Genomic DNA, 13,544 nt, shown 5'->3' with positions numbered 1-13,544 from the left:
ATAGCTCATAAAGGCAGCATGGGCCCAAAGAGTGAGCAGCAACAACATCTATTGTAAACAACAAAAGAATCAAGCTTCCACAGCCTCCTAAGGGAACCAGAGCCCACTTTGCCGGCTAGCCCCTGCAGTCTACTCTTACTCCCTTATCTGGCCCTACCCACATCCTGCTGATTGGTCCATTTTACAGAGAGAGGACCGGTCTATTTTACAGAAAGCTGACTGGTCTATTTTACAGAGAGATTATTGGTCCATTTTACAGAGAGCTGATTGGACTGTTTTGACAGAGCGTTGATTGGTGCGTTTACAATCCCTGAGCTAGGCACAGAGTGCTGATTGGTGCATTTACAATCCTCTAGCTAGACATAAAAGTTCTCCAAGTCCCCACTAGATTAGCTAGACACAGAGCACTAATTGATGCCATTACAAACCTTGAGCCAGACACAGAGTGCTGATTGGTGTATTTACAATCCCTTAGCTAGAGACATGAAAGTTCTCCAAGTCCCCACTAGACTCAGGAGCCTAGTTGACTTCACCTAGTGGATCCCGTGCTAGGGCCCTGCGGAGCTGCCTGCCAGTCACCTGCCGTGCATGGCACTCCTCATCCCCTGGGCGGTTGATGGAACTGGGCACCAGTGGAGCGGGGTGCTGGGGAAGCTCCGATCACGCAGAAGCCCCCGTTGATGGGGGAGGTTCAGGCTTGGCGGGCTGCAGGTCCTGAGCCCTGCCCTGCAGGGAGGCAGCTAAGGCAGTGGAAGAACTGCAGTGCAGCGCCCACCAGTGGCACTGCTGGGGAACCGGGTGCACCCTTTGCAGCTGCTGGCACCGGTGCTAAGCCCCTCACTTCCTGGGGCCCAGTGACGCCGGCTGGCACTCGCAGTGCGGGCCCCAGAGCCCATGCCCACCGGGATCTTGCACTGGCCAGCAAGAGCCAGGCACAGACCGGGTTCTGCCCACGCCTTTCCCCTCACACTTCCTGGCAAACAGAGGGAGCCAGTTCCCTCCTCGGCTAGCCCAGAGAGGGGCTCCCACAGTGCAGTGGCAGGCTGAAGGGCTCCTCAAGTGCCACCAAAGTGGACGCAGAGGCTGAGGAGGCACCAGAGTGAGGGCTGCTGGCACATTGTCACCTCTCATTGGGGCAAGGGGTATATGGAAAATCTCTGGACTTTCAATTTTGCTGTAAACATAAACTTGCTCTAAAAAAATGGTCTATTTTTACAAAAAGTCCAGAGAACAAGAATAGGCTGGGAAGGGGTTTGAGGGGAACTTCTGTGATGCCAGTAATGTTCTCCTTTTGAATTGTGTTTATTCTGTATAAATCTATTAAAATGTATACTCATGAAAAACAACAGTAAAAATTCATTTCAACCCTTAGGAATTCATTGTATTTTGGGCCGTGTCTGACTTCTGTTGACATTATCAATTATGTACATTCAGGCAAAATAAATGCCCTTAATTTGGTCCGGTGTGGGAAATTATGTGTTTATTAGCATTGAGTAACAGCATTTAATGGAACTTAAGAATATAGTATATATTTCATTTCAAAAATTTAACATGAACGTTTTTAGTTTTAATTTTAATTTAATAAGCAATACAGGTTTTTTCTTACATATTATAGAAATATATATGCATGTACTTTCTAAGAAACAGCACAGACTTGCAATAAAAATTAGTGATAAGAAATAACTAAAATACAGTAGGAATAGAGTACAGAGGAACACGGACAGGGTTAAACTGCATAATTCAGACAAAAGAGATATTCTGATTTTATTGCATCCTTCCCACCAAACTTTCTGTCCAGAAAGAATAAATAAAGCTTAGCAGATAGAAGCACTTATGATCAAGGTAAATGTTGAAAAATAAGTAGCACCTTTGGTCATTAGAATGATTGTCGACATTTCCAGGAAGCTAAAATACAGCATTTCTGATTTTGAAAAGAAAATAAAACTAATTAATTTGTACCATAAAGTTTAGCTGTTGCATATTTCAATATTTGCATAGAATGTTTGACTGACAATGTAAAAAGGATTCAAAACAGAGTTTCAATTTTAAATAAAGAAAATGCTACAGGTGTTTTGTTTTCTATGTCTTACTTTTAAAATTAGCCAGAGAATTACTTTAATATACATTCAGCCTGCATCATAGAATACTGTAGTAGCATTTTAATAATCGGTATCTATCAATTCATTTCAATAAAGGAATACTCTACGCCTGGCACTTTGCTAGATATTAAAGTTGTCATTATAACTAAAATAACATCCTTGTCCACAAGGATCTCACAGTCTAGTAAGAAAGAGATGAATTTGAAAATATATTTGAGGCCGGGCGCAGTGGCTCACGCCTGTAATCCCAGCACTTTTGGACGCCACGGCAGGAGGATCATGAGGTCAGGAGATCGAGACCATCCTGGCTAACATGGTGAAACCCTGTCTCTATTAATAATACAAAATAATTAGCTGGGCATGGTGGCGGGCACCTGTAGTCCCAGCTACTCAGGAGGCTGAGGCAGGAGAATGGCGTGAACCCGGGAGGCAGAGCTTGCAGTGAGCGGAGATCACACCACTGAAAGCCAGCCTGGGCGACAGAGCAAGACTCAGTCTCAAAAAAAAAAAAAAAAAAAGAAAAAAAAAAAGAAAATACATTTGAAACTGTAGGCAAAATATGTACCCCCACAGAGAAATTCAACATTTAGTTTCAAATTTGTTATGCAGTGAAAATTACAAACTACAACAGAGATTTTTCTAAAACATTATGTTCATGTAACACTGATACCTGAAAGGCAAGAACTTAAATAAGTGTGCCGAAAAACAAAGTAGGAATAATTGAACAAAATATACTTTAAAAATGATCAACAACATAATATATTCCTGATTTAAATAAATCTAAGTTATTTTATTTAGTTTAAACAAAATACGTATCCATATGAAAATGCCAGTTCTTTCATTTTTGGTTAATTCCTTTACACATATTATTTGCTAAGTTCAGAACTGCTATATATACAAAAATTTCAAAAATAAATAAGTATCCCAAGATCGCATAACAATCACTTTAAGTACATTCATGTGTAAGAAGGCAAAAAAAGAAGGTTCTATCTTATATTTTAAAACTTTGACAGGTATTTAAATGTATTATTTATATTTCATTAATTTTCTTTAAAAATGAAATAATACAGCCATGATTTAGGTCATGTAAAAACAACTGTTTGGATCATCTTAGGTATCAAGCAAAACTATCCTCTTTAATTCACTATCATAGTAACTATAGTTGATAGACCATGTGGCAATATGATCATTTGTTCAGTGGTCATCAAGATATCTATAGAATAAACAAGACAATTACATTTTATTTTTTTCACTGAAAAATCACAAAAATACAGCCTAAAATATAATTTATACTTTAAAAATAATTCTAAAGATTAACCCCTAAATCTAATCCCTTAAAAAATTCTTGCAAAAGTTAGCTGGATATGTCTGTTGCCAAGGAATGTCTTACTTATTAGCAACAAGTTACTATGTATAACTTTTATTCTAACAATCTTATTTTAAATATTTGTTTCAATACTGAGATGAGAAAAACATATTTGTTCAAAGAATATAAGTAGTAAGTAAAATGATTTCAAAAATCTATCAAAAAAGTAGAATTATTCATTCTAGGAAATAATTAACATACTGGTTTAAAATATCTGGGAGAGCTTTTACATAAAAAGCTTCAAATTTAGTCAGTTTTAGCAAACACTTGAAAAGACCCTGCTCTTTCTTCTGCAATATAGGGAATTACTATATCTGACTTATATTTGATTAAGTTACAATCTCATTTTTGTTGTCACTATAAAGAAGGATCCTTATATTAGTAAATGCACTCACTGTAACTACTGAGGCCTGCCTCCTGTCAGAATGACAATGCTATTTTAGCATACGGGTGTCAGTTTGGCTGAATCTAACCAAACACATCATTTACTACAGATGTTTTTAGGGCCCACCCAATTCATAAAAGATTTTACTGTGATACATGAGTTTACCCAAATTTTTATTAAAGTGTGTTTTTAGGGTAAATATCTTGATGAACTAGGCAAACAAATACTGAATGCAGATTACTCTTTTTACAGTTTTACCAGGAAAACTAATAGCAACCCCTTCACCATGGATCTTTAATTTAGGTGCGATTTTTGTTTGTTCTCTGCAAGGGAATAAAGAAGAAAATGTAGAAAGACTATATCTATCTAGATAAGACGTAGAGGTAGATGGAATCTCTAACATAAAAGAAACTCTAGTTACACTATTGCCAGACAGCTGCTGTGGATTTTAATGTTATTAGGTGGAAAAAAAAAAATTCACCAAAATAAGAAATTTGAGATAGACCTTATTCTAATAATTTCATTAACACATCTTCAGGTTCTTAGATCAAGAAATACTGTAGAAGTGTTCTCCTCAAGACTATGCTACAGCAATAATTTCTTGCATACAATTAAAGAATTTAACAAACTTGTACTGTGTGTTCTGCGCTCTGGCGTTCTACTTGAGAAAACAAATGAGCACTGCTTCTAAAATAAAAATGAACATAAACTAAAAAAGGAATTAATGAGATATTGACATGTTTTCTATTAACACAATATTGGTATGTTTAAATGATTTTGATATTGCTATAACAACATATATTGTGCAAAATAATCTCACTAAATATTATCTCTGATTTGCCAAGAATTATCTGTCATGGCAATCAGGAAATAGTCTTCAAAGTAAGTTTGCAAACATGATTTTGCAAACCATGATTGGAAAAATATATTCATTTGGGATATAAACTATCAAGTAGGGTTTTTATATGTATTTCTAGGAAAATATTTTATTCACTCTATAAAGGTCATCATTATGACCTTATGGCTTCTGTAGTTCAATAGAGAAAAAAGTGTGTTAGAAATTAAAAGACCTGAATTCTATCCCCAACCCTGCATTTATCAGAGTATTGGTATAAGTTTAGGCAAAACCCTTAATCCAGTCTAGTTTTATACGGTAACAATGTGGATACCTAACAAAACTGAGGGTTGAGAGGATGAAATGAATTCATTAAATGTATCTTCTGAGACATAAATATATCAAAACAAAAATACAATTAGATCTAATGCTTAGAAATAAATATTTTAATTCATATGTGCTATTTCACTAAATCTAGAAATATTAATGCTTTAGTTAGATATAGAAAGTTGATGGTAGAAAAATAAAATCCATTGTGCCACTGAAAAGATTGTCAGAAATATGTACTCTTGAGATTCAGAGGATGAGAAAATGTGTACTCTAACGAGCAAGCTATATAAACTGAATCTAACTCAAAAAACTTATTTTAGATGCATATAAAAACTGAAAAAACAAAGTCTTAGTCAAAAGAATGTTTTAAAATTTCCATCCTAAATTTTTGTGAGATAAAACGCCATTCTTTTGTTTTTCTGAATAGAGGAGGTTTTTATCAACTTATTCGATTTTAATAAAATGTTCAGTATCAGTGTTTTCACACAGAGATTCTCTAGCTTATTTTGCCACATTTAAATTAAAAACAAAGAAACAAAAAATCCTGTTTGATCATGTGAAAAATATTTGCTAAAATGTGAATACATTTATGATCATTAAGTAATTGCCTACTGATATATCCCTGAATATTGCTCACCTTATTGACAAGTATTTACAAAGACTGAAAAACATGTAGATCATGCAAACAAGTGTAAATAAATACACCAAAGAAAAAAATTCCATACTAAACATGTCCATAGTTAAATAAAAATGCTAAAGAAGTTTTACCTAGATATTATGAAAACATAGAAAGTAAAACATTTTAAAAAATAATTATATAAAGAAAAGAAGGGGAGATGATGAGGAAGCAGGAGATTAGGATGGGAGATGTAATTTGATCTAAATTCCCATATGCTCCTGTAATATCAAAAATTCATTTTGCAATATTAATTTTTTTCTTAAGGTAGAGACTTTTAAAATGACCATTCTCAATACTACAGCAATTTTTTCATGATTTGGACATAAATGAATTAAAGTGAAGAAAAAGCAGTAGAGAAGACTAAAATAAACCAGATTGTAGCACCCTGTAAAGAGCTAAAATCTCCAGTGTACAAACAACTGATAGGAAAGAAAGAGAAAATCAGAACCACAATAAAATGACATAAGCTTAGAAAATCACTCATTTTTAATTGTATCAACAAAGATAATTTATAATTTTGATTATGCAAGCATTATAATTACTGATAATCGAGTCTCTCAGCTTTTAAGTGCCTTTTCAAGCATGAGCTCTGCATATGGTTGTGCAGAAATCAAAATTTTAAAGAGAGATGAGTCAAGTCAAGTTTGTTATATTAGTCTTATATTCTCAATACTTTAGATGTTGATTGGTGCTCTGAATGGTTGTGGTTAGAAATCTTGTTGGTATGATGTATCAGTGATGTCACTGCATTGATGGAGACTACAGAATAATACGTAATGGTGCAATGTGGTGATGGTAAGCTTTGTTACTCAATGTTGTCAGGCACTTTAAGAAAATTAAAAACATTCATGATAGTGCCAGTTTTTGAAGACTCTAAAATCATGTTCAATTATATGTGTACGTCATTATAAACATGTGCATCATGATTGACTTTGAAAAGAATGCAGCGCCTTGCAAGTGCACTATTTGAATAGAGGTAAGGAGAACTACAGTCTAAGGACCGCAAAAGTCTAGATGGAGAAGACAGAAGCAATGACACTTGTTTTCTCTATAGAACAAATAAAGAGGCGAAAGACAACAAAGTTGTTCAGTGAAACTTGCAAAATAATCTAGAGTGTAGGGTAAGTTGTATTAAATGATGAAAATTAATATGTAACTGTATAGGTAAACCAAATCATTTGTATCTTACAGTTTTTTTTTTGGTAGCTAGGGATATTATAAATGGGATAATCACTAACATTCTAAATATAATGTTTTCTAGTAAGTACATTTTCCTTTTTTCTTTCTTTTTAATAGAGACAAGAGTCTCACTCTGTTGCCTAGGCTGGAGTGTAAGTGGGACCATTATAGCTCACTGAAGCCTCAACCTCCTGGGCTCAAATGACCCTTTCACCTCAGCCTCCTGAGTAGCTGGGACTATAGGTGCACACCACCACATCCAGCTAATTATTGTACTTTTAGAATCATGATATGTAGCAACCAATCTGAGAATTATTTGTTCATAAACGATAACATTTTCCTGATAACTCCAACCTCAGAAAAAAATGTATTATGCCTGACTCAAATATGTTATTATTTTTACAAAAAAAGAGTCATATTAAAGCAATTATGTCTATACATAATAATTATCATTATTTGAGATAATTTGCATTGGGGAGAAAAGCAGGCAATTAGAAATTACATATTCAAGGCTGGGTGTGGTGGCTCACACTTGTAATCCCAGCACTTTGAGAGGCAGAGGCAAGCGAATCACCTGAGGTCGGAGTTCGAGACCAGCCTGATCAACATGGAGAAACCCCGTCTCTACTAAGAAAAAACAAAAACAAAAAAACCCCACAAAATTAACCAGGCATGGTGGCACATGCCTGTAATTCCAGCTACTTGGGAGGCTGAGGCAGGAGCATTACTTGAACCCAGGAGGCAGAGGTTGCGGTGAGCTGAGATTGTGCCACTGCACTCCAGCCTGGGTGACAAGAATGAGACTCCATGTCAGAAAAAAAGAAAAAAAAAAAAAAGAAAAAAGAAATTAAAAAAAAAAAAGAAATTGCATATTCAGGTTCTAGCAAATGCAGTTCTCTAATAAACACTAAATAAATCATAATACAAGTTACAGTTAAACCTAATTGTTTTACTATATAGGATTTTACTATATAGGATGTATCTTTTTTGTACATATATTTTATCTTCCTTTGCTTCTCTGGCCTCTATCGGTAGGCAGCATGGCAGTGAACACTCTAGGGGATCTTTCGGGTTTTAGGTAAACCTGAGTTTTAAATTTGGTTCATATCACCTTTTAACTTCGGGCAGTTTGCTGAGCTTCTTTGTTTTTGGTTTTCATTCATCTGTCATGTCAAGATGGTAATAATTCTGCCATGATTTTGGTTTGAATATTGAAAGGCATTACATAAGCAAAATGCATAACTCATAAATATTAGTTCCCTTTCCACTATGTATCCAATCTCCCTATTAAGCATAAAAATAATAATTTTTTATTTTGTTTTATTAAGTCTTCAACATTCTACGTATAAAAGGGATTTTTTAAAGGTGTTTTAGATAAAAAATAAGTTTCAACTAACTGATCAAGAATATCTCTTCATATTTATATCATCTACATAAAAACTTACATTTATATCAGATATCTTTTAGTCTTTTCTATATTCTTGATTGTCATGTTGTACAGCCAGAAAAAAATGAGTAAAAATTATCTAGATTTTTTAAAGTGCATATTCCAACATAACAAATCAAATTATTTTACCTATTTCTTAGTATTAGGCTGAGACCAATAAGTCCATGAGCTAAGGTGTTGAAATTTGGTACCAAAAAAGTGATATTTATGAGTTATGTAGATTTATACTGAGAAAACACCATGTCTTCCAATGTGAAATACACTAAAACCTGATCTGTTGTCTCCTAAGGTATGCTAGGTGAATGCAAAAAATGATTAGGAAAGGAGGTGAGGATAGGTCAGGAAAAGTGCAAACCCAATGTTCTATTCATAAATTAGTGATGGCCTATTTAAGGTTAAGTAGTGAAAAATATGGGGGGCTCCATTAACACAAATGAAAAAATTCTTAAAGTAGCCATGAATTATTTTGATACCTTGATTAATGATACCTTTCCTTCTGTACAATTTCATAATGAGGGAATACAGATTAGTGGGGATTGTAGTGGTATACACTGACTTTGCTTCATGATATCTCAAATGTTTAAAACTTATTGTTCCCCAGAGGAAGAAATATGTTCAGCATTAATTGTTGCAGAGGCGGAAGCCAAATATATCTCCTCCTCCATTTATGTGACTAATAATGAAAATCCTAGGTTGATACTCTTTTCTCAATCTTGAAAAGATTCTGCTAAAGCAGCAAATCTTCAAACAAGTTCAAGAGGGTGGGGAGCGTGAACAAGTGGAATAATTTATATTACCCTGGAACAATTCTGAATCCTCTAGGTATGTATGTCACTGTTTCATGTGTGTTCTGGTTTAACTGTCAATATTTATGCATGGCAGTTAACATGTGTGCATATTTGTAACTCTGTGCAGTGCTACGGCCAGGTGTGACTGTACAAATCATGTGCGTTGTATGTGCAATTTTTACTTTCTTTTCTAACAATTTAATACAATCAGCGTTAGAAATAACGAATGAAGGCTGGGCGCGGTGGCTCAAGCCTGTAATCCCAGCACTTTGGGAGGCCAAGACGGGCGGATCACGAGGTCAGGAGATCGAGACCATCCTGGCTAACATGGTGAAACCCCGTCTCTACTAATAAAATACAAAAAATTAGCCGGGCGAGGTGGCAGGCGCCTGTAGTCCTGGCTACTCAGGAGGCTGAGGCAAGAGAATGGCGTGAACCCGGGAGGCGGAGCTTGCAGTGAGCTGAGATCCGGCCACTGCACTTCAGCCTGGGAGACAGAGCTAGACTCTGTCTCAAAAAAAAAAAAAAAAAAAAGGAAAAGAAAAGAAATAACGAATGAAGACAACCAAAGAGCAGCCAGACAAATGTGAATTGGTTTTGACGTGATGAGAAACTGATCAGTAAGTAAATAAACCTCCCTGGAGAAGGCCACTGAAATGCACCCAGCAGAACGTCTCTACTAGAAGGTAATAAAAAATATATAATATAGCCTTTGACCTAAAACCTCATGATTATTACTTTGCCATTTATTTCCCCCTGGAACATGATATTCATATTAGTTTAATGTACCTTTTCAGAGAATTCAAGACACTTTTTGGGAAATAGAATTTTTTTTGTTTGTTTGGAAATTTATGATTGGAGAGGTACTACACAATTTAGGGGTTACACTTCTTGACAAATCCGAGTTGAATAAAAAAGAACTAAAAATATAAACATAGCTAATTCAAGAATCAAGATTGGGTGAAACTAAATTAAAAACAGCCGTAAAGTCCCACATTTTTTCCTACTTTATTTACCTATGATATTGGCACATCTTGTTTTACTTAACATTTGAAAAATACAAGTATCTCTTCATATGCAAAAGAGCAAATGTTAAATGAAAATCTGAATATATGTATATAGCTTCCTAAATATGAGCCACATGCTTAAGCAGTGAATTAACTTTATGAATCAAATCTTTAATGTTAACTATTACAAAAGCCTGGTATCCAGGTGCAATCTTACCAGAAAAAAAATAGCACCTGCCTTTATTACAATAAAAAAAAATCAATGCCTAATTTGCTTTGACATCTTAGGAGTGACATGACACTGCTTTAATAGTCAAGCACTAAATACTTTTTAAATTAATCATAATGTTAAACTTCAGATTTATAGATGCAAATATATTTATAGCTTTAGTCATACTGTACAATTTCTTTCTGTTTAAAAGTACTTTCTCACTCAAAATGGTATTTATAGTTTAAAAAGAATATGCCTCTGTATTCAGGAGTGATTCAGGTTCCCAGATGTTTTCACATAGTTATGAAAATGGGAAAGTGCTGAATTAACCTGGGCTGCAATATTTCAAGCTTTTTGCTATCAGGTTATAAACTATACATACAATTGCAAGTCATACAGTGCCTCTCTTTCTAGAAGGCTTTTTACGTTTCCTGGCTTAGTTATGTCCAAAGGCAGCAGGAAGTACTGCCATTCTTATCCTAGGAGACATTTCCAGTGGTTGAGCACAAGGCCTGTTTGTGGTTTGCTTTTACTGTTGCATTTTGTGGAAGGGAGGGAGCTGAGACAGCTTAGAGAGTTCATTAAAACCACCTCTCACTCTTAGTTGTAGTCAGATGAAGTATTCATAACACTAACCTCCAATTACTACTATGTGTTGGGAAAAATTAGAATTCGGTCTACTTACAATCCTGCCAACTAGGATTTTACTTTGATATTTCAGTATAACAGCGAATCTGGATTGAGGCCTGTTTAAAATAAAATTCCTGATTATTACTTTCTGGATTACGAACTAAAATCCTTGTAAAATCAATGGATGTGGCTCATTGTTAAGATCGTGCAGACTTTTACATGTTAGGTAAGAATTCTAAAAATTATTTGAGGGTTTTATTGTCTAGCACCAGGTACTAATGCCTCCTACTCAAAAAAAAATCATGCTCATGGATTAATCAAGTCTAACAGTGCTCAGATTTAATGGTTTTACATTGATTTTCTTTTCTTTGTCAAATTTACATATGCAAATACTTTTATAGCAGTCAGATATATTTTTGAATAAGGATCACCCTCATTTTTACCCATGTGCTTATCTTTAAAACTAACATTGTAAAGTAGCACACAGACATATGTTTCTTTTGTCTTCATGGATTTTTTTACCTTAAAAATAAATTATCACTTCTTTTTAATTTGTTTTTTATTCTCCAGACACTCTGTGTACATGTGGGTAAGCATGTGGGAGTATGTGTGTTTGTGTGTAAGAGGAGATAATTAATTGTCTCTCCATCTCTATCTCATACATTAATATCAAGCAAAAAAATGAAATGTATTAAGGATCACTTTGTAGGATTAGGCATCCTCCTTCTACCTACTTAAACCAGGGGTTTGAAATTCAGAACTTTCCACATAACCAAGACCGAAAGTCACTGGGAGACTTTAAAATTAGTATTTTCACCACCACATCCAGAGTCAGTTATGGAAATAAACCTGTAGCATGGATTCTTTCTATGCATAATCTCAAAATTTACCCAAATAAGTTTTAAAACTAATTTAAAATTTGCCATTGAGGAAAATATCATCTCCATCCTTAATTGTGACTCCTCATTTCAGTTAAAAACTTTTCCAATACTTTAAAAAAACAAAATGAAACACAAACTGCTAGGGAAAGCAATAAACACTGAAATCAGAGATGTGATTCTTGTTAAATATTAGTTTCTCTTTCTGAGGTTACACTCGGTGGATTTGAAACTTTGACATTAACATCTTCCGAATGTTTAGATTTGCTCAAGCGTTCCGATTCTCTGGTCGTCTTTCTTGCACTTTGCTCCTTCCTTTCCTTTGCAAGCAATCTATAGTTGATGGCATTGCCAATGAGCAGCCACACGCTTGCTGCTACCACAATAGCCCCACAGGCCATGTACATGTATTTATAATCTCCAGTTATATCCACCAATTTACCTAGAAGACAAAGAGCATCTTTTTAAGTTGGCATCATAAAACAGTCATATAATGATAAAAATTTCAAATAAATTATTCTTCAAAATATATTCCTCTTATTTAAATTAATATCAAATAAGACTGTAAAAATAAAAAAATCTAGATTATGACTTCTATATACACTTAGTAAAGGTATGCAGAGACACTCACAGTATTATATTACCAGTATATTAAATTTACTAAAAATTATTTCTCCCACTAAGATATACAAACAAGACAAGTTAGGTATATATTTTTTGTTAGGTATATATTAATACATACAAGAGTGAGGTATATTTTTATATCTATACATGTAAATACAGATATCTCTATTTACAGTACACATGTTAGGATTGCTTCACCTTTTCCATGCTTCCTTTTCTCTTCAATAGAGAAAAATTACTTTCTTTAGGAGAAACCTAAAGACTTTTACATGGTTCCTAACAGTGTCTAATATTTACTAAGTGCTTTCTCTATGCCCCATACTAGCCTAAGAATTTTATCTGTAATATCTCACTCAATCCTTACAAGGAGTACTGTGAAGTAATCTGGGCATGGTTATGTAGCTCGTTAGTGGTAGAATCTAGACTCTTAATTGAAGTCTGTCTGGACATTCTTAACTACTCTGCAGAATGGCTTCACCTAACCTGTCGGTTAAGTGTAACACTATTTGAGCTAATCCCAGTTTCTTACTTTATCTGAGTCTAAATTATTAAGGGCAAACTAATCAGTAAAAAACTACTTGTTCCATTTGATTATTGAGACCATTTAAAATCTAACCTGGTGCCATTTAATCTAGACGTTTACTGACTTTTAAAATTTTGTCAGCTTATATTTAGTTTTATCTCTTGCTTATGCAGGCATCTAATTCTTAGTAATTATTAACAGCAAAATTTAGTGTATACAAATCTATATAAATGAGCATATGCATTCCAAGTGACTCTGATATACAACTTTCAAACCAGTCTGTTTAGTCAGAATCCATAACATTCTCCCTAGAATCTAGTCGGTGGCTCAACATTAAATTTGGCTACTTGCAATATAGTACCTATTTGAACAAAATTTTCTGTTTTAATCAGGTAGATGGTAGAATGGTTTTAAGTAAGCATGATACATTCATAAACATAACAAAAATTGCATAATTTTAATTTTCCTTCCTAACTTGAGTCAAATATTTCTATTTCTACAATGATTGTTATACTTCTAAATATAAAAGCATTAGATCCATGGCCCATCAGAGTGAATACCAC

At 34.4% G+C, this 13,544-nt stretch overlaps 1 protein-coding gene across 3 annotated transcripts in view; it reads right to left on the bottom strand.

The window, feature by feature from the left end:
- Window positions 1-2,857: 2,857 nt before the first annotated feature.
- The window catches only part of SLC16A7 (solute carrier family 16 member 7), a 183,877-nt gene continuing 173,190 nt past the window's right edge, over window positions 2,858-13,544 (bottom strand). For all 3 annotated transcript variants that reach the window (XM_008003863.3, XM_073020905.1, XM_008003865.3), the window contains one exon: window positions 2,858-12,276. In XM_008003863.3, the coding sequence (XP_008002054.1) occupies window positions 12,020-12,276 (257 nt within the window). In that variant the 3' untranslated portion in view covers window positions 2,858-12,019. The remainder of the gene's footprint in view (window positions 12,277-13,544) is intronic.

Source organism: Chlorocebus sabaeus, chromosome 11, assembly GCF_047675955.1.
Source record: "Chlorocebus sabaeus isolate Y175 chromosome 11, mChlSab1.0.hap1, whole genome shotgun sequence".
Lineage (NCBI taxonomy): Eukaryota > Metazoa > Chordata > Mammalia > Primates > Cercopithecidae > Chlorocebus > Chlorocebus sabaeus.
This window is presented reverse-complemented; position numbering and strand designations above follow the sequence as displayed.